The 21,134-nt window shown below is 41.5% G+C and overlaps 1 protein-coding gene across 3 annotated transcripts in view; it reads left to right on the top strand.

Annotated features, from left to right (window-relative positions):
- NTRK2 (neurotrophic receptor tyrosine kinase 2) overlaps positions 1–21,134 on the top strand; it is a 278,981-nt gene that overhangs the window by 52,460 nt on the left and 205,387 nt on the right. For 2 of the 3 annotated variants that reach the window (XM_065406072.1, XM_065406071.1), the window contains exons 7-9: positions 5,424–5,556; positions 7,077–7,376; positions 11,874–11,912. In XM_065406072.1, coding sequence (XP_065262144.1) covers positions 5,424–5,556; positions 7,077–7,376; positions 11,874–11,912 — 472 coding nt within the window. The remainder of the gene's footprint in view (positions 1–5,423; positions 5,557–7,076; positions 7,377–11,873; positions 11,913–21,134) is intronic. The other variant, XM_065406073.1, reaches the window with a different exon arrangement.

Below are 21,134 nucleotides of genomic sequence, written 5' to 3'. Positions count from 1 at the left end.
TCATTTGGTGACCCCTAGTTCTTGTGTTTTGAGAAGGAGTAAATAACACTTCCTTATTTACTTTTTCCACACCAGTCATGATTTTATAGACCTCTAACATATCCCCCATTAGTCATCTCTTTTCCAAGCTGAAAAGTCTCAGTCTTATTAATCTCTCCTCAGACGGAAGCTGTTCCATAGCCCTAATAATTTTTGTTGCCTTTTCTGAACCTTTTCCAATTCCAATATATATTTTTTGAGATGGGGTGGCTGCATCTGCACGTAGTATTCAAGATGTGGGCATACCATGGATTTATATAGAGGCAACATTATATTTTCTGTCTTATTATCTATCTATTTATAATGAATCAGGAAAGTGAAGGTCGTGAGTTTTGATTGTCACAACACTCCTTATATAGAAAATTACAGTCTGATAAGAAAAGCTGTGTGTGTAAATTTACTATATTCACAGGCCAAAAATGTGGTTATGCCAGGGTTGTGGTTATAAATATGAATTGTTTTTGTGGGGGAAACACCTTGAGAACATTGTTTGTTTGTTCTATAAAACAACAAAAGCCAAGTGTAAGCCATAAAAGTCAATGTTAAGTTTATACTATAAGAAATAGTGAAAACCAATTCAGTATGGACATGCTTATCCAAGGTCACCCAAATAACTCTGACTGTCCCTCATGTTCCTACCCTCCTGTGTCCATGTTTCATATTGTGCATAAGATAGGATTTAATCAATGTATCTCCTTCTGATGAAGGAGATATTGATAAGGACTTTAACAAGTGTGCAACCTGACAGCTTAAATCCACTTTATTTGCATTGCGCTCTGGAGTTCATGGCTTTGGCTTTGTAAGTGTGGTCATCTGCTACCTTGGAGTACAAACTGCCTAAGTTATTTTTTGGCCCTTAAGAGGTGCATGGCCATAGACACAAAGGGTTAGACTCTGGTCTTCAGATCCTGTCCTGCAATGCAAAGGGAACATAGACTGTCTATGCCGGGGGTGGGCAAACTTTTTGGCCTGAGAACCACATCAGGAAATAGAAATTGTATGGTGGGCCATGAATGCTCACAAAATTGGGGTTGAGGTGCAGGAGGGGGTGAGGGCTCTGGTTTGGGTGTGGGCTCTGGGGTGGGGCTGGGGATAAGGAGTTTGGGGTGTAGGAGGGTGCTCTGGGCTGGGACCAAAGGGTTTGGAGGGCAGGAGGGGGATCAGGGCAGGGGCAGGGGGTTGGGGCACTGGAAGAGGCTCAGGGGTGCAGGCTCCAGGCAGTGCTTACCTCAAGCGGCTCCCGGAAGCAGCGGTATGTCCCTTCTCTGGCTCCTACGCGGAAGCGCAGCCAGGCGGCTCTGCGCGCTGCCCCATCTGCAGGCACTGCCTCTGCAGCTTCCATTGGAGCACCGGAGGGAACCATTGTAGCATGTAGGAGCCAGAGAGGAGCCATGCCGTGGCTTCTGGGAGCCGCGTGGTATGGCCCCCGACCCTGCGCCCCAGCTGGAGTGCTGGAGTGGGGCTGAGCCCCGTGGTGCAGCCCCCGATCCAGCACCCTGGCCAGAGTGGGGCCGAGCCATGTGGTGTGGCCCCCGACCCCACTCCCCAGCAGGAGCTCGTGGGCTGGCTTAAAATGGCTCATGAGCCGGATCCAGCTCATGGGCGGTAGTTTGCCCACCCCTGGTCTATGAGCACAGCTAGTGATTTCCATAGAGGGTATTCTCAGGAATGTTAGGCTGGCATAGCTGGTTCTGTCTCCTCTCCCCTCTCATAATGTCTTTTTCCCTCTTCAAGTAAGTAGTTCCTAGATAGTTACAACTTTGTGTCTGCTTTAGTTAAGTTTCTTTTCCAGGGATTGTCTTGGATTTTTAAAAATGTTTACAAATTCCTTGGTGATAGGAGGAGCTTGCACGCTGTTCAAGGATTCTTTCTCCTCCCCCAGATGGCCCCCAGTTCCATGTGGCTTCAACCCTCTGTGTTACTTAGCTTTGAGCAGGGGTTTGGACTAGATGACCTCCTGAGGTCCCTTCCAACCCTGATATTCTATGATTCTACTTCCTCCATTGTGTTCATCTACATGGGCCTATGCAAAATGTATAGGATCTGCTTTGGAGATGTTCAAATTTGAGAACACTGGGGGTCTGTAAAGTACAGAGAAACTGAATTTAATAGCTAAAATAACCTGCCTGAAACTATCCAAATGCATCAGTACTCACCAAAAACAACAGATTAAAACAACTGGGGGAGTCTCTGCTAAGCCTTTTTTGAGTTATGCACCAGAACAAATGAGGTGACTTCCCTTCTTGAGCATTACCCTACATTTTTTAAAACTCTCCTATCTTCAAAGTGACTTTTCCGATTTACTTCAAACTTTCCAGAAAAATTCTATCTTGACATAATTTTATGCTTGTGAAATTTCAGAGTGCCTTATAATGGAAGCTAGCTTCAGCCTTAGCTATGGAATAACACTAGTCTCATCAGTAGTATAACAGAGTACCTTCTTAAATTCCTTTACTGTTCACCACAATCCTTGCCCTTCTATGTTTTGTTTTTCTATTTTCTATTTTCCTTTTCTCCTCACCTTCATGTCTCTATTTCTGCTTCTCTGCTCTCCTCCTGCTGCTACTTCTGTCTGTCTTCTTTCCTTGCTCTCCTATAAAGAAAAATCCCAGGAAATGGCTCAGATCCTGCATACAGCTACCTATGTGCTTCACTTTATGCAAATAGTCCAATTGACTGCCATTGGAGTTTTCTTAACAGTGCACTTGGGTCTGATCCTGCAGTTAAATCCCTATGGATGGACTGTTGAACCTGCTTCTTCTTCTTAGTATACGTGCAATGTGCCTCACGTGGCATGTGACCAGGATTCATCACCAAATTTGGTCCGTTGGTTGGATCATTGGCTTCCTGGGCCCAGGCCAGGTACTGACGGGGAGCACAATATGAATGTTGATCCATGCCCCCCCCTTGAACCTGCTGAGCACCAATTACTTCAATGGGACTGCTCACGGGTAGAGAAAAGCAAGTGTGTGCTCTACATTGTTAGCCTTGGGGTGAAATCCTGACTCCATTGAAGTCAACAGTTTTGCTGTTGATTTCAATGAAGCCAGGATTTCACCCTTATTAACTTTTATTATTTGTATTACTCTAGCCCCATTGTGCTATGTGTTGTAAAAAAGACAGTCACTTAAGATCCTGATCTTGAAATGTGACACTCGTGGGCGGATCCTTATACTTCATGGAGTATCATTGAAGTCATTGGGTTCTACAGGTGCTAGAGCCCTTTAGTAGAGATTCAATTGCAGGCTCAGCACTTAAGTGCATAGATTCATAGATTCTAGGGGTGGAAGGGACCTCGAGAGGTCATCGAATCCAGTCCCCTGCCCTCACGGCAGGACCAAATACTGTCTAGACCATCCCTGATAGACATTTATCTAACCTACTCTTAAATATCTCCAGAGATGGAGATTCCACAACCTCCCTAGGCAGTTTATTCCAGTGTTTAACCACCCTGACAGTTAGGAACTTTTCCCTAATGTCCAACCTAAACCTCAGTGGTTTGAGCATTGGCCTGCTAAACCCAGGGTTGTGAGTTCAATCCTTGAGGGGGCCATTTAGGGAACTGGGGTAAAAAACTGTCTGGGGATTGGTCCTGCTTTGAGAAGGGGGTTGGACTAGATAACCTCCTGAGGTCCCTTCCAACACTGATATTCTATGATAAGTGGAGCACTTTGCATTTGTCTTTATTAAACTTCATCCTGTTTACCTCAGACAATTTGTCCAGATCATTTTGAATTATGACCCTATTCTCCAAAGCAGTTGCAATCCCTCCCAGTTTGGTATCATCTGCAAACTGCTATCATGTCCCCTCTCAGTCTTCTCTTCTCCATATTAAGAAGAATCCCAGCAAAGGACGATGTTAAAGCAATATTCCTAACTGTTTGTTTATTAATTTTTTAAAAAGTTCCTTTATATTTCACATGAAATTAAAGACCAGAGATACAACCTAGAGGTCATTTTAAGAAACCTATTTAAGAGGTCAGAAGCAAAACTTTTTTGTTTTAAGAGTGCCAGTTTGCTTGTAGTTCATCCCAATGTACTTTAATTTTGCAGCACATATGGTGATTTTTATGATTTATTTAGTGCTGTAAATGTACACAGTGCTTTACAAAACATTGAGGCAATAACTGTGGGGTTTTTTTCTATCTGCCTATGCTCAAACACACGTAAGACAAAACATGTGCCTTAGTTCAGGTGGTGGAAGAAACCAACTTACTGTAGGAAGGATTAAAGATAGGAAGAGGCTTTCAAGAGAGAGCTGCAGGAGGAGAGCGGGAACTTGGTAGTCGAGGTGTGGGAGACCATGTCGAGCCCACAGCAGGAGTAAAGGTGTAAAGCCCAGAGTGAGGTGACAGTAAAGCATTGATTGGGAGGAGTATAGGAAGAGAGAGAGCAAGATTAAGAGGAAATGAGAGCAGAGATGAACCTTAGGAGTAAATGATGAGGTGGAAGAAAGGCGAAGAGTAATAAATTTGAAGAAAAACAAGTGGTGATCAAGAATTGAGAGAGAGAGAGACTGGGAAAGATCAGGGGCCGGCTCCTCAGCTGGTGTAGATGTGCAGTGCTCCACTGAAGCCAGTGGAGCTGTGCTGATTTACACCAGCTGAGGGTCTGGCTCCAGGCCCATATGGTTAATAAAATGGTAAATGGGAAAGTGAGTCCAAAATTAGAAATTGCATGAAGTAGTTAACAAAAGAAAGTCAGAGGCAGTGGAGTCGGCCTTTTCAACATGGAAATAGAAGTAATCCAGAGCCACGGTAGGGGACTGGAGAGAGGGAGGGTGAGCCAGGCATCAAAGTGAGGGATGAAGTGAGTGGGAGCTGGGAGGATTGTAGACTAGGGCCACATGGAGCAAGGGAAGGAGGGCAGATGAAGGGAGGGATTGGATATGACAGGACAGGGAGTAGAGGAGCCAAGTGATTGGGGGTGTCCACTCTTTTGACTTTGACATCTGCACTTGGGCTTCTGGCTCACATCCCTAGTTATCTGAAAGTTTGGGATGTTTTGAGATTTTTTGAGTAATTGAGGTTGTGCAGTGTATAGAGTGGAAATATTCCCTTTTTCCTTCAACTAGTACCACTGAGGGGTATAACTCAACCAGCCAAATTCTACACTGATTTATTCCTGATGTGATCTCAGTGAAGTAGAAGGAAGGCATGTATCAGCATCTTCCTTAGTGGGATTATATGTGTGTAAATCAACACAGACCCTCAGAATCAGGCCCAGTACATTGATTTACAACATGGAATAAAATGTTGTGCAAATATAATACTCAGTTTTCTAGCAATAAGGTTAAGAGGAAGGGTAACTGAAGGACTCTAATCCCAGCGTCTCTCTTGTTCTACACTCTGTTTAAGCCAAATACTTTTTCTTCTTGTTTGTAGAGTAATACAAGTAAGAATCCTGCTTCCCTAACCATAAGGAATGTTTCATCTAAGGACAGTGGAATACGGATTTCATGTATAGCAGAAAATATTGTGGGAGAAGACCAAGCTTCTGCTGACCTTGTGGTGTTCTGTACGTAAACAGGCTTGCATACAATTTCAGCTGCTGTCTAAACTACATCAGCACAAAATATTTGGGGTATATATTTCTGTTGGGCCTGCAAGGTTTTGAAACAAGAATGTCACCTAAGTGTATGAACTGCATTGCCTTTAATGCTGAGGAACAGCATAACCAGCAGTTGTTGTGTAGTAGTGTCCCTTCATTACTCTGCCCTTACATATATGTGCTCTCATAGCTGCCTATCAACTTCCAGTTTGAACTGCCAAAAGTAAATTTCTGAAGTCCAAAATGTTCAAATGGCAGTGTAAATGTGAAAAGGTGCCTGGGCACATGTGTATTTTATATGCATATAAAAATACCCACACATCAAAGACAGAGATCAAATTGTTGTTAATAATTTGAGATTTTAAAACTTTTCATCTAAACCAATAACCCTGATACATTTTTTTAATTAAAAAAAAAATCAGCTTGTAACATTAGTTTTCCCAGGCATATATTAGTTTGTCCTTAGCCTTGAAATAATCTACTTATCTGTCAAGTCCAGGAGAAGAGGATGAGCACAGGGGATAAAACATTGACCCCTTAACTCTAAGCTCCCATATGAATCTATCTTAAGTGAATTAAGTAGGCTGTTTTTACAAGCTTCAGATATTGATCATCCAGATCAAACCCACATTTTATTAAAAATGAGCTTGCTTATTAGAGAAAAATCTTAGAGAAGTAGCTATAGATTAATTTCATATGATTTTATAGTTCAAATTGGGTATGAAATAGCTAAGGGAAAGGATATATGCTACAAATACTGGAATGGTGTAAACAAGGAATCTTGGATTGGCACCAATGTGATTGGTACAAGGACGTATAACTAGATGTAATTAGATGCAATTAACAAAGGAAAATTCAGTCTGAATATCAAGGAAAACTTCCTGACAGTGAGATAATGTACAAGGCTGTGGAATAGCCTCCCAAGGGAAATAGTAGAAGCCCATAACAATTTAAAACTGGACTGGACAAAGTACTAGAAAATGATTATGGGAAATGATCCTGCATTAATTAGCAGGGGAATTCAGTGAATGAACTAATAGGTCTGTTCCATGATTCTATGATGAAAATCATCTAGAAGTTTTCATGCCTATCTGAATGTATTTCCAGTACACCTGATTCCGGCCAACTGTTAAATACCCTTTTTAAAATAATACTTAAGTGCTTTGGTTAAAAACAGGAGTAATAAAAAACCTTTTACTGAACCTGCATGATTTATTAAAGTTGGTTCTTGTTTTATTGGAACCAGTTCACACATCTAATTTTAAAGAATGACTTTATTGAGGTATTGTCCATTTCAGGTCTGAATTCAGTTCACACATACAGCTGATGGCTTCCTGTATAAATATCTACACCCATAAGCACAAGGCTGTAGTTTCCAAAGCTGCCAATTTCTTAGCTTTAATGATTTTAAAAAATGCCATCAAGAATTTGAGGGGAAAAATGTGTTTAGGATATTCTGATGTTATTCACTCTTCTTTTCAATATAGTTGCACCAAATATCACATTTATTGAACCTCCAACCCCGGACCACCACTGGTGTATTCCATTCACTGTGAAAGGGAACCCCAAGCCCTCATTGCAGTGGTTCTATGAAGGGGCTATACTGAATGAGTCTGAATACATCTGTACTAAAATACATGTTAGCAATCAAAGTGAATACCATGGCTGCCTTCAGTTGGACAACCCTACCCATTTGAACAATGGTGCTTATACCTTACTGGCAAAGAACGAGTATGGAGAAGATGAAAAAAGGGTTGATGCTCATTTCATGTCAATGCCTGGAGATGGTGAGTACTCTTTACTATATTAGCAATGGCATCTTGATGATTGTGTAGAGCTAGTACTGCTGGCCAGTTTATTTTTCTCTTAAAGTTTTCTCTTAAAATAATTTGTTGTAGATATTTACAGATAACTGCTTTTTTTTTTAAATCTCCTTGCATTTGAAAATTTTGCTTGTCAATTAGATTTTATGAAGTGAGCCTCATAGTAGCTCTCTTTCACAAATCCTGCTCTCCATGCCTTTTCTCCATGCCCAGACAAAATAAAATAAAAAAAAAATTTCTTACGTATTTTTTCAAACATGTATGTTCTGATCCCGCAAATATTGAGTGCTAGTTCAATATGAATCGAGGGGGTGCTCTGCTTTAGGAAGGACTAGGACTAAGCTGTGTATCCATAAGACCATATACAAGTGTCTAGAGAAAATAGAAGATAATGAAAATTCTGCAGTGCAGTACAGCATGTAGATACCAATACATTCTTTAGGACACCAGAGGGATCAAGGGAGAAAATAAGTAACCAAGAGGCAGGAGGGACAAGATGGCTACTGTTACTGGTCCATATCAGTGGTTCTCTGCCCGCGAGCTATTATGGGCCCAGTCAGCACACAGCTGCAGCCCACGTGACATCCTTAGGGCCATACAGGTAGTATGTATGGATGCAGCCCACATAACACACAGAGAGCTATATATGAGGCCCACAATGATAAATAGGTTGAGAACCGCTATATATCAATCCTCTTTACTGCATCCGTGGCAGAGTCAGGATATGATAGGTACCCAATAAACTGCAGGGATTACACTAAATGTATTGTGTTTGCCTTGGTTTGATGCTTTATTCCCAGATCTTCAAAAATACATGTACAGTAATTGTATGGATAAATGGCAGGCAACCATCTGCCCATTGGTATGAAAACTTACGCTGATTGAATAGGGAAATCAGGTGTGCAAATGTGTATGCATTTTTGTGCAAGAAACTGCACATTTGTATCAGAAAATCTGGGCACTAGTGTACATTTCAGTTTCCCTAAACATTAGGTAGCAATAACATGTCAGTTGAAATAGTGATGTCCAGTCCTATGTAATATTTCACAGTGATAGAGGAGCTGGCTATTTAGTCTTTCAGATTTTAATTTCTTTCACCTTCATTACAAGTTACCACTAGTGAAAATACATGCCATATTCAGTACTTGTAGCAAGCTGTTTTCACCGAAACAATGAGGTATGTGACAGTTCTCTTCCAGGGTTGAGCAGGAGTAGATACAGAACTGACACACAGAGCTCTAGTTACTCCTGCTGCTCTTAGAAGCTTCTCTCCTCCCTTTCCCCCTAGAGTCCTTTCCTTAATAAAATTGTTACAGGAACAGACCATGGTTTCAGCTACTGGCAGCTTCCAATAGTGCATTATAACAATTCAATAAAACAGTCCACTTTACATACATACTGTTTAAAATGGAAAGTGATATTAACTTGGCTGCATTCGCTTAGAAGAATAAACAGTTTTCCCAATAAGTTTAACAAGGCTACTTTGAACTTAAAGTGAATTTTTTTCTTTGAACAAAATGCCTTTTATTGGCACATTTTCTCCTTTAGGTTAAAAACTTAAACCTTCTTTCCCAGTAGTGGCATTTTTAATTATAAATCAGACTTTAACATATCCTTCCATTTATACAGGCAGTGTTTGTTTATTCCTTCAGTTTTTAATTCATAATAAAGTTGTAAATCTCAGAGAAAATCCATGTTGTGTTCTGTAAGCATAACCCCGTTCTCTGAGGAAACTAAGTTTCATAAATACATTGTAGAAGAGACTATCATAAGCACAGACAGGATGTTCTTATCTTAAAAATCATTACATATGTGATGTGTGGCTACAAACCAGTCTTAAAATTTAACAACAGGAAGAAACATCTACCCAGGCAAACTCCTAAAAAGTTTTTCTTTATGGGATTTCTACAGAATGCTATTTGTGACACTGGGCTTTAGCAGGTCTTACAGAGTTGATATAGGTTCCTCCTTTTTACACTCCCAACTCTCTTGCCCTGGAAGCTGAAATAAAGTCAAAAGTAAAAAATAGAATCTCCTTATGTTTCACTAATATTTTATTGTTGCTATCTAAAGCACAACCACAAGTTTTGTAGCCCTTAAAAGGCTTTTTTTCAGTGATATCGTTACCGTGTAGTTTCATTGTCCTTCTAACATACTGTACAATGAAGCATGAAGATAGGCCCACACCCAGGCATTATGTTCATTTACATGCCTGCATGATAAAAATTAAATACCAGCCCTGGTGTTTAATGGGGTGACGTATCTTCATCAAGCTTTGAACTGATTCTGTGACTCTTACATCACTTATGGGCAAATGCACTGAAGATAAAAACAAAGACAAATTAAAAAAAACACCCCACCCATAAACTATAGAAATTGAAATGAATGATTAAAATAAATAAAAATGAAGCATCAAGCGCTTTCGAGCATGAGATCATCAATATCAACATAATACTCTTCCTTAAACTCATATCAGTCATGATGCAGATAGGGTCCATGCCAAGAATTTCTCAGCCTACATTGTGCCCTTTGCAGAACAGATGTTCTCATGGGATACTTGGCTGACAATGCAGGCATAAAGGTAGAGAGCTGATTTGTACTTGGAGCACATTAATGGTATCGCAATTATCACTGTGAACCACATCATTCACTAGAACCTTTGTTTTAAATACTAAGGGCCCATTTCTGTGATCTGGAGCTTTGGTTCCTGGCCTCATATATATAATCACAGATATCTTTGTGTGAACAAGTTAGCAGAAATCAGTCTGAACCCTTCCCTGCCTACAGCATGTATCTTATGATGTGTATCCAGCTTGTGGGATCAATACCATTCAAACTCATACAGCTTTGAATCACCAACGATCCCTATATTTGAGGCTATATTTAAGTAGGAGGTGTTGGTTCAAGGTGCATTAGTTCAGCTGCCTAACATAACAGTTTCCTTATTTATTATTTGCCAAGATAGATACAGGGTGCCATCATAGCTGAAGCTAACCTTATCTGAAACACATTTTGTTTGTTCTAGAATAGTGAGGGAGTGTTCCATAATAATGCTCCCAGGAAAGGGTTGCCTAAAAAGTCACATAACCTCAAAAGGCCCCTATATCATGTGGTTTCTCAGCTGAATTCTTCATCAAGTCATTTTTTTTTTTAGTATTTATTTTTATTACTATTTATTTATGGTAGCACTCGCTGTGTGCTGGGCACTTTCCAAACGTGCAAGGACAGTCACTTCTCTGAAGATCTTATAATCTGAACCCCATCATTGCAGAATCAGGGCAGCCTAAGGCATCTCTATCTGGGGAACATCTCAGCTAGCTTTGCCTCACCCCATGACAATCTAAAGGGCAAATGTTCAGTTTGCTCCCAGATGAACATAAGAGTCTGAAAAAGCCTTTTCAAGGAGGAAAAAACACCTTTAGATCTTGATTTCAGAAGATACCCCACATCCACAGACAGGAGTGTCTGAAAATGATTCCATGAAAAATCCAATCACAGAGTAGGAACTAGTTCTGATGTCATTTCCATGTTAAAGCACCGATGACTCTTCCAAAATTATACAGTATTTCCAGTCAGCTCACTTTACCTCTTTCATTGGCTCATCCCACTAACTGAGAATAACTTGGAATGACTAAGACAAATAATTTAAACTACAAAGAGTTTCACAGAAAGCAAGAATTGATAGTCAGTATCTTTTAGCTACTGAAATACAGTCCAAGGACAATAACGTAAAAAAAAGAAAAAAATTGAAATATTAAAATAATAGCTGATATCATAATTTTATGAAGGGGATATCTAGACAGAAATGTGACTTTTGCTGGACTTTTGGGTTTTCAGATGAAGGCTTTAGTAAGTATAAAAGGTAACTGAATGGAATATGTTACTTCCTAGCCTTTACCTCACAGGCAGGGATTAAGGCTTTAATTAATCTGTGGTCTAGTGGGTTAAATTGATCTTTTCTCTAATGCTACCTAGTTGGACCAGGAGTTAATTTCATTCTGAGGGTCAAATCCTAGTCCCACTAACATCTAATGGAAGTTTTGCCATTGAGGTTATCGAGCTCATGAGTTAGCCCAAATACTTTGTTTCCTTCAGATTGTGAATAGCAAACATATACAACTGCTAGTGTACTGGGTCTCTCCTGAGAACTTTTTCACGTAATTTGAATGTTTAATATTGGAAAAAATTGTATCTATGAAGATTTTCAAAGAGAGAAGCCCCATCAGAAACAGCTTGAGGTTAGATAACAAATGCTCATTGCACCTGATGTTTATTTCTACACCTGGATGGGGCCATTCCCATGGGGGCACCTTAATCTGCATTATAACTCTAAGCATTAAAATATCTGCAAAGGCATTTTAAAAATTGAGCCTGATACTCTGTTGCCATTCTGTAGATGTTTTGCAGCTCCTAGTCTCATACTTCTCACAACAGATTCCCAAGCATTTAGCATAAGAAAAGAAGCAACAACTAACTATGTTCCTATCCTAATTTATGATGGCTTTGTACCAGTGTAACTCTACTGTTGTGGAGTTACTCCTGAAGTACAGTGGTGTAAATCCGAGCAGAACCATGCCCATTGAGCTTGTTCTTCCTACTTAAAGGTTTTAAATATGTTTTTAATTAAATCTTCAAGCCACGTAGAACAAACAGTAAATATATAAACTTAATTAGGAGATTACTGTATAGGACTTAAGCAATACAATAGAAAACATCAGATAAGCATAAATGAGCATCTTGAAATATAGTGTAAAATAAAAAAAACCCTTTCCAAGTGGAAATAGATTGATGCTATAATATGAACAGAAGGAGTTCTGTGCACTGAAGATTTGCAGGATCATGCCCAGATATATGCAGTAATAAAAAACAGGTACAAAATGACATCAGAACTGTACATTGGAAAATGTAGATTTGTTTTGTCTATTTTAGTTGGCTAAGGGCTTGATTATCTAGTTGCCCTGCACGTGGGACTCTCATTCTCTTCAGTGAGAGTTCTGCCTATGGGATCAGCTATGAAATTGGATCCTTAGCAGTGCAACTCCAGTAGAGTTAATGAAGTTGTGCTGCTTAGTCTATCAGTGACTTTGGCCCTTATTCTTTTGTGATATGCTGCCAGCTGATAATATCGCAATTCTAAAGTAGCTTTTCCTCATGGTGATTTAAGTTAAGAACTAGGTGAAAAGCCATGTTGTCATATGGGTGTAATTTGTAAGGTGTACACAAGCTGAAAATGGCTGAGAACTTAAAAACTGGACAGTAACACCACAAATATCACTGGTGGTTGAACCTGGTGATATTCTGAACCAAGAAAGTTCTCAATCATGCTTGTAGCTGGTTCCATCGCTTCATGCTGATTAATGGACATTCTAGGCTTGAGAGTAAGATATGGAGAAAGTGACACTTCTGGAATCTTATTATATAGATTACAAGGCCAAATACCCAAGTCATTGCCACTCCCATTGAAGTTAACGGGCCAAATTCTGGTCCCATTAATATTAACTACAGTTTTGCCATTGATTTTTCAATGGGAATAGTACATACTGCAGTTATTCCAGATTTACACCCGTGTAACAGAGCAGAATTTGGCCCAGTTTGGAACCATAACTGTCTTTGCCAGAACTCAGTTTAGCCTAGGTGTCGATCAGATCTTTCATATGAAGCAAATGTTGACATTTTGCATGTCTCTGAAAATAATTAAAAATGTAATTGAATAAAAAGCCTGTACAATGTATTTCGGTTATTTGAATTTGTGGACAATTGATATCATATAATATAATTGCTAAGGCTAATAAGCTTTTATCTCTGAACAGAATTCCTAAAAACTATTACTCCTCATGCACATTTGCAAGATATTTACAAACTCTTTCTCTTCTCTTTTTCCTGTTCAGGTAGTGGCCCAATCCTGGATCCTGAACTTTATGGTATATATTTTGATTTTCTTTTTTTCAAAATGTACAAAAAAGAAATGACAAATTAAGTAACTCAAAAATGGAAACATGGACTGTTCAGGGCTTTGGAGCTGTGCTCCGGCTCCGCTCCAGCTCCAGGCAAAAACCTGCAGCTCCACTGCTCCGGAGTTGCTCTGCGCTCCAGCTCCGGGCTCCACTCCAAAGCCCTGAATTAAACTTAAATATTATTTTAACGTGAACCAAGTGTTCTTTATTTTGATAGTTCTTTTCCTGCCTTATATTATTTTAAGATAAACGAATACAAATAGAGCTTTCTGTTGCTTTCTCTGCTGCTGTTGTTCAAACTAGGAGAAACATAAATGCACTGCTATAGAATGGTTGTAAATATTCCCAAATGGAGAATTAGAGCTATTGGTGTCCTGACTCTTGGATTTGGAGTTTTTGTGATCCTTTCAAAGTTCTATTTTTGGGGGCGATTGAGTGCATTATCTTTTCTCCTGTAAGTTAACGTTTTGATGATTCAATGTTTATAAAAAGCATGTTCTACCACCTATAGAGAAGCCTATGCTACATCTCAGAGAGAGGAAAATTCCCAGTAAAAAATGAGGTTGGCACAAGTGAGCACCCCTATAACTTGTTTTTTTCCTCTTCCCTCTTTACTCCTTTCCTCTGTCTCTCTGTATTGGTTTTTCATTCCACCTCTCTGCTCATTTTTCACCCTATTTTTACTCCCCTCCCACTCCCCTTTTCTCCAGTCTCTCTTGTATAGTCAGAACTTGCACCCGCTAACATCTGAGTGAAAGTCATGCTTTTGAACCCAGAGTATTTTAGCTGACGCTGATTTAGGCAAAATGTGTCAGCCCCTCCCTGATGAAGACCCAATCTGTATCGTAACAGCAGAGCAGTTTGTAAACCTGCAGTTATTCTCTAACATCTCTGGGCTGTCCATCATGGGTTAGGGACAATTTTTTTTATAATGAATTGAAAGTCAGTATGACTTAGGTGCTATTGAAAACTTTATACAAGCTTAATAAAGTATTGCCTTATCCCAGGTTACAGAATTTCTTTTTAACCTGATAGTAATATGTTTTTTGGCCTCTTCTGATATGGCTGGCCAAACTATTACAAGATGAACCAACAACAGTTACATGTAACCATTGTGAAGTTGGATTGTGTTGGCGTTGGAGCCTAACCTTCTACAATTAAGTTGTAAAAAGTACCAAAAGGAGGAGATGACTCTTGTTTTAACACAAAGAATTTGAGGACCAAATATTGGGAGAAAAATCTGCAAAACAGTTGGCTACTTTTATATAATACACCTCTACCCCGATATAATGCGGTCCTTGGGAGACAAAAAATCTCACCGTGTTATAGGTGAGACTGCGTTATATTGAACTTGCTTTGGCCCTCCCTGTTCCTTGTTCCCTGACCGCCCCCTTCAGAGACCCCCGTCCCTAATCACCCCCAGTACCCTACCCCCTACCCAACCCCCCTGCTCCCTGTCCCTTATCCCCCCCACCCCCACCCCCTGACAGGCACTCACCGGCAGCAGTGGGAAGCAGAGCAGCTGGCCCCAGCCCGCTCCACTCCGCCACCTCCCAGCCGCGGCGCTCCGCTTCCGGCCGTCGGTGAGTGCGGGGAGGTTGGGGAAAGGATGCCCCCCGCACTCATCTGCGGCGGGAAGCAGAGTGACGCGGCCCCAGCCCACTCCACTCTCCCAGCTCCCAGCTGCGGCACTCTGCTTCCCGCCGCAGGTGAGTACGGGGAGGTTGGGGAAAGGATGGCCCCCATACTCACCTGCAGCGGGAAGCGGAGCGCCACGGCTGGGAGGTGGCAGAGTGGAGCGGGCTGGGGCCGGGCTGCTCCGCTTCCCGCCACAGGTAAGTGTGGGGAGGTTGGGGAAAGGACGCCCCCCCCGCACTCACCTGCAACGGGAAGTGGAGCGACGCGGCTCCAGCCCACTCCACTCTGCCAGCTCCCAGCCGCGGCACTCCGCTTCCCGCTGCAGGTGAGTGCTGGGAGGTTGGGGAAAGGACGGCCCCCGTACTCACCTGTGGCAGGAAGCGGAGCGCCGCGGCTGGGAGGTGGCAGAGTGGAGCGGGCTGGGGCTGGGCTGCTCCACTTCTGCTGCTGCTGGTGAGTGCGGGGAGAGATCTCTTCCCCCAAGTCCCCTCCCCCAAGTGACATGGCTGGGACTGGGGCGAGGGGAGCAGAGCGGGCTGCTCCCGGCCCCCCGCTAATCCCCAGGGCCACTCTGGGACTGCGGGGCCCCCCAAAGTGCCCCCCCCACAGCTCCTGCCTCCCAGACCCTGAGGGGGGGAAGCCCCTGACTGCCCCCGAGACCCTCTGCCCATTATCCAACCCCTCGGCCCCGGCCTGGCCCAGCACCCTTTACGCTCAGAGCAGCGTGTCAGAGCTTTACCACCTTGTATGCGAACCCGTGTTATATCGGGATAGAGGTGTACTGTTGTTGTATTTGACTAAGTGTGAAAGTCCATCTTCAGCAGTGCTTTCAAACTACCCTTTATGGTCTAGGCAGGGTTTGATCTTGCTCAGTATATGGTTATTTGGATGAAATAGCCCATAACTTAAGTTTCCTTAAGCTGATTTAAATTGTATTGCTTTGATTCCATTCCATTCCATTCCATGTCATTAAACTTTAGCAAATGTGCAATTAGGGCATCAAATTGTCTTTAAGTGGTTTGGAAATATTAAAGCATAGCTTCCCCTCCCTTTTTTCCCCCCAAGGAGGGACAAATGCTTTTTTTTTTTTTGGTAATTTGGACAGTTTCCTATATGTACTTTGGTTTTGATCTTTATAATTCTCTGAGGCCCCCATTGTGTAAAAGTACTCAAGCACATGCGTAACTTCATGCATATGAGCAGTCCCATTAACTTCAGTAAGGACTACTGATATTCTGACAGTTATACATGTGTTTCAGTATCTTGTTTAAGAGCCTGCAAGTTCTAGTCCTACCCAAAAGCAATATTATTCTGATATTTTCATTGTTCCCCTTTTTATGTTATTGTCCTTGGAGCATTTTTCAGTAACTAAGAGATACTAACTGTTAATTCTTGCTTTCTTTGAGACTCTTTGTAGTTTAATTATTCCAAGTCCATAGGTTCACTTAGTGGGATGAGCTATTGAGAGAGATGAAAGTGAGCTGACTGGAAATACTGTATAATTAGTTTTGGGAGAGTCACTGGTAGAAGCGCTTTAACATGGAAATGACTTTGGGGTTAGTTTCTGCTCCATAGTGAAAACAAGAATAAGTTTATCATCAAAGAACAAACATTCAGGTAATAGTGAATAAGAATATTGGGAACAAATGGCTACATATAAAACGAAATCATAACTTGCTCTTTGGATCCTAAACTAACAAGTTACCCGCTTGTCTAAAGAAGCTTATCTCACTCAAAGTTCTTGCTAGTGTTTTCAACAAAGTCTGGGGGAGATCCCACTTTCATGAAGTAAATTTGCTGTCCATTTACTTCCGAGGTGAGGGATGACTAGGCATATCCTTTGTCCCCCCAAATATACTCAAGCAAACCTTTGATGTGCACCTCTAGAAAGGGTCTCTTCCCTCACCTCTGAGCTATTTTTCTCTTCTTGTCAGGGCCGGCTCCAGGCACCAGCTTAACAAGCAGGTGCTTGGGGTGGCCAAGGGAGAGGGGCGGCACCTGCGGCAATTTGGGGCCGGCAGGTCCCTCACTCCCTCTAGGAGCGAAGGACCTGCCGCTGAACTGCCACCGCCGATCACGGCTTTTTTTTTTTTTTTTTTTGCTTGGGGCGGCAGAAATGCTGGAGCCGGCCTTGCTTCTTGTTAGTTTCTTTCTGAAATCTCTGCCAGCTCTTTGTTAGCATTTGACTTAGAATGCTAATGGTTGCCCCTGCTTACATATAAACAGATAGCTGGATAAACATCTCTTGTCTGACCATCTGTTTTCACTTTTGTTGGTTGCATGCCTTATGAACATAATTTTCTATATATATACATAACTCTTTATATAGTGTCTGTACAAACATTTTACAATGATATTGATGACCAGACAGGCTTTTTTTTTTTTATTAGAGACCTCACATGACCCTCTTTACTAGAATGTAAAAACCAGACTCAGAGGATAACAGGAATCCCCTATCATCCCCTCTCTGCTCCTTTCCAGTTGGCACTAAGAGGTTCCTGGGTCACAGTAGCAGTAAAAGGAAAAAAGTTTGGACAAAAAGTCAGATTCTGAGAGCTTGCTCCTGCAAGGTACTAAACACCTCCTGTAAATTTCTGAGTGCTGTCAACTCCTTCAGTGGATGACGGGGTACTCAGTGGCTCACAGGATTAGGCTCTTCAGGAGGGAGTAGGCATATACTGACACTTGAATATGTGATGGGGGAGAGAGAGACCACCATATGGGGACGATATTAAACTACAGATCGGTAAATGTAAATTTGAAAGCTAATAATAGGGATAGTTGAGCAAGATGCAAAAGGGACACCTCTTAACCCTACCGAAATAACATGAAGTAGATGGGCTAACCAGGAGATGGAATGGAAACTATTTTCAATTAAAAAACCCAAGAGTGTCTCCACACACCCCTGCATGCCTCAGAGTTTTGTGATAGGTCTTTGCAGCTCTCTGGTAGTCAGACTGTGGATTTGGTGTGGGTGACTAATGAGATGGCACTTCATAGGCTTGCCAGATCAAGGTCTATCAATGAGAGGCAAAGGGGGACACTTACGCTACTCCTCCCTAGGCCTTGTGTTAGTGGTTGAGCCAGGCAGACTGCCTGGGTGGGGCTGAGGATTTTGTGTGGAGAAAGCCCTTTGACATGGGATGTGGTCCATCCCTCTGGATTTAGCTCTGTGCTGCATATGGTAGTCCCCAAACTTTCCATTAAATGTTTTTAAAACTAATGCTTACCATCCAAAGGTTAGAACTTGTAATATAGGATGTCTTGTTGGTAATAATATTTGGCATTTACATACCATTTTACATTAATTCTTTAAATAGTTAATCTTCTCAACATGTCTGTGGGGTAGACAAGGAAGTATGCCAGATAAAACCACACCCACTGCAGTGTCACAAAATGATTCTATTAGGTTTGCAAAGAGTGTGCTCATTTTACACTGACACTTTGCACTGGTATATGACTGCAAATGTTACAGGGCAGTGAAGAATCAAGCCCTAAAGTTTCAAAGTCCAACTCAGTGGGTGAGTCAGAGTAAATGTATGTGCACATGGAACAACGTATATGTTTCTGATAAGTCCCTCCAGATACTCTTTCACAGGCCTTCTGATATGTAGATGGGTAAACTTTATAGGCAAATATTACTTGCCAAATTCTGCCCTCTGGTACCAAAATTTGTCCCTCTGAAAATGTGATGGTCATATTGTGATATATTTTCGTATCTATTAATGTGTGTTTTACCTTGCCATTATAATTAGTTCTTGTATTATGAAAACAGATCCAAGAACTTATAATGGCCCCTGCAATAGAAGTAGAATAGAAGAATAAAAGGGGTAAAGCTTCCATAATAAAGGCATTGCCAACAACTTCACTTCTAGAGAAAGCCAGCTGCTATAGCCACAAGAACCTCAGGCCAGGTCTACACTACCGCGGTAGTTCGACAGCTGGCAATCGAACTTCCGGGTTTGATTTATCGCGTCTGGTCTGGTCGCGATAAATCGATCCCGGAAGCGCTCGCCGTCGACTGCGGTACTCCAGCTCGGCGAGAGGAGTACCGCGGAGTCGACGGGGAGCCTGCCTGCTGCGTGTGGACCGCGTCTGAACCGCGGTAAGTTCGAACTAAGGTATGTCGACTTCAGCTACGTTATTCACATAGCTGAAGTTGCGTACCTTAGTTCGAATTTGGGGGTTAGTATAGACCAGGCCTTAGACCTTTCATGCAGCAACAGATGTAGGGACTGTTTTCAGAAGGGGTAGGCAAACACCCCCACCCCTTTGTAATGTGGCAGGACAAAAGTGCAAGTGACATTAACTGCCAGCCTCCACAGCACCTCTCGGATGCCATACTGCTTGTGCAGATGGGGAATGCAGGCAGGGCCAAGGTGTAATCTGTGTAATATGCGGAATGCTGTCCCATTGCTTTTCTCTACAGTTTGATGCCTGCTGCAAATATGTAGCTATAGAGAAGAACGGGGAGGGGAAATCATCTTAAGGCAACATTATGGTTGAAGTTTTAAATGTTAAAGTCAGGAAATTACAATGAGTCTCCTGAAAGCACTGTTAGTGAGCCCCTTTGCACACAGACTATTAGAGCTGGACTAAATCCTGGCCTTTGGCCTATTCTGGTGCAGACCTAGGAGAGTCAGCTTGGTCTGGCTGGGCTGCTTTATACCAGTTTAACCAGATGTTGAGCTGGTGACAAGGAGAGCCATGTAGATGCTCCAAAGCCAAAGAACCCAGCCCCCTAATAACGGCCATATACGAGATGCAGGATGCATTCCCAGCTAACCCCTCCAAAATGGCACTGAGCGCCAGGCGAAGATAAGTGTATTAGAGTGCAGATACTCCCCTCCCCTGTGGCAGTTTTGAGAACAGAAGCAGCACTAATGATCCTTCCCCACTTTCAAATTCCATTTACAGAATTTTGGCATTGAAATTTCTTCTGGATTTAAACAAAGTATAAATAGGAAAAAAATTGTGATTGACTGTACTTTTAAATAATCACACTAGAATTACAATTGCAATAACTGTACTGATTACATTTATTTGAATGTGTTTTTTTTTCTCTCTCTCTCTCTCTAACACACATGCACACATTTTAGTATGTAATCCTAAAAATAAATGCAGCTTTGCATTTGTTTTTTATTTAGTCCTTGTTATCTTGGAATAATGCTGGTGGAAAATCCTGCATTTGATAAATCCATTGTGCAGTTTTCAAATAATAACAACTTTGTTGGGCCAAACTCTTCTTTCAGTAGAGTTATTCTGGATTTATCCATTGGAACTAAGAGTAGGGTATGGTCCATCATGTCTGAAGAAATTTAATTTAAGAAATGTCTGGCACGAAACCTTTTTTCAGGATTAAGTCTATGGCAAGTTAGCAATTTGGAACCTAAAATGTTCTTGAGTTATCCAAGTACACAGAATAATGTGTTTAAATTTTTTTAACATGAGGCAATCTGTCCCTTCACGCTTTGACAACTCAAAACTAGCTAAATGGGCTTTTGCCAAAATCTCAAAAATAAATTAAAGGATAATTCTACACTGCAGTTAGGAGTGAGTCCCCCTGTCTTCACCCCTGGCCTGGATAGACTGACTTGCACTAGCTTGGCTCAAGCTAGTGTGCTAAAAATAGCAGGGTAGATGTTGCAGTATGGGTGGCAGCTCAGGCTCTCAAGCCCACTGACCCCCTGGATGTGAGCTTGGGTTCTTATCTCAGTCTTTGCTGGAGCTGGAACATCCATACTGCTATTTTTAGCGTGCTATTTTGAGTCAAGCTAGCACAAGTCTGTTTATCTGGGCGGGGAGGCTCAATTTATTTCTGTAATGTAGACATACCCCAGAAGTCCCCAAACTAATTTTTTTTTTTAAAAACTCCTCTTTGGGCTTTGGCTGAGTATAAGGCTACAACATTCAATCTTGAGGGCAGTCTTTTGTTTTTAGTCACAAGCACCCAAAACCAGGTTTATAGTAAAAGTCCGTCCTTAACTTTAGCTCTAGCTTCTCTCGGTAGTATATGTTACAGTGTAGATCCATTCTCTGAAATTTTATATAAGAAATAAGCAATGGATTATTACATTTGAAAGGAAAATGCTATTCTTTAAGATGTTGACGGGTTATACGTTGGTTAAAA

Source organism: Emys orbicularis, chromosome 6 (genome assembly GCF_028017835.1).
Source record: "Emys orbicularis isolate rEmyOrb1 chromosome 6, rEmyOrb1.hap1, whole genome shotgun sequence".
Taxonomy (NCBI): Eukaryota; Metazoa; Chordata; order Testudines; family Emydidae; genus Emys; species Emys orbicularis.
The sequence above is the reverse complement of the archived record's forward strand: the minus strand, read 5'-3'. Positions and strand labels throughout refer to the sequence as shown.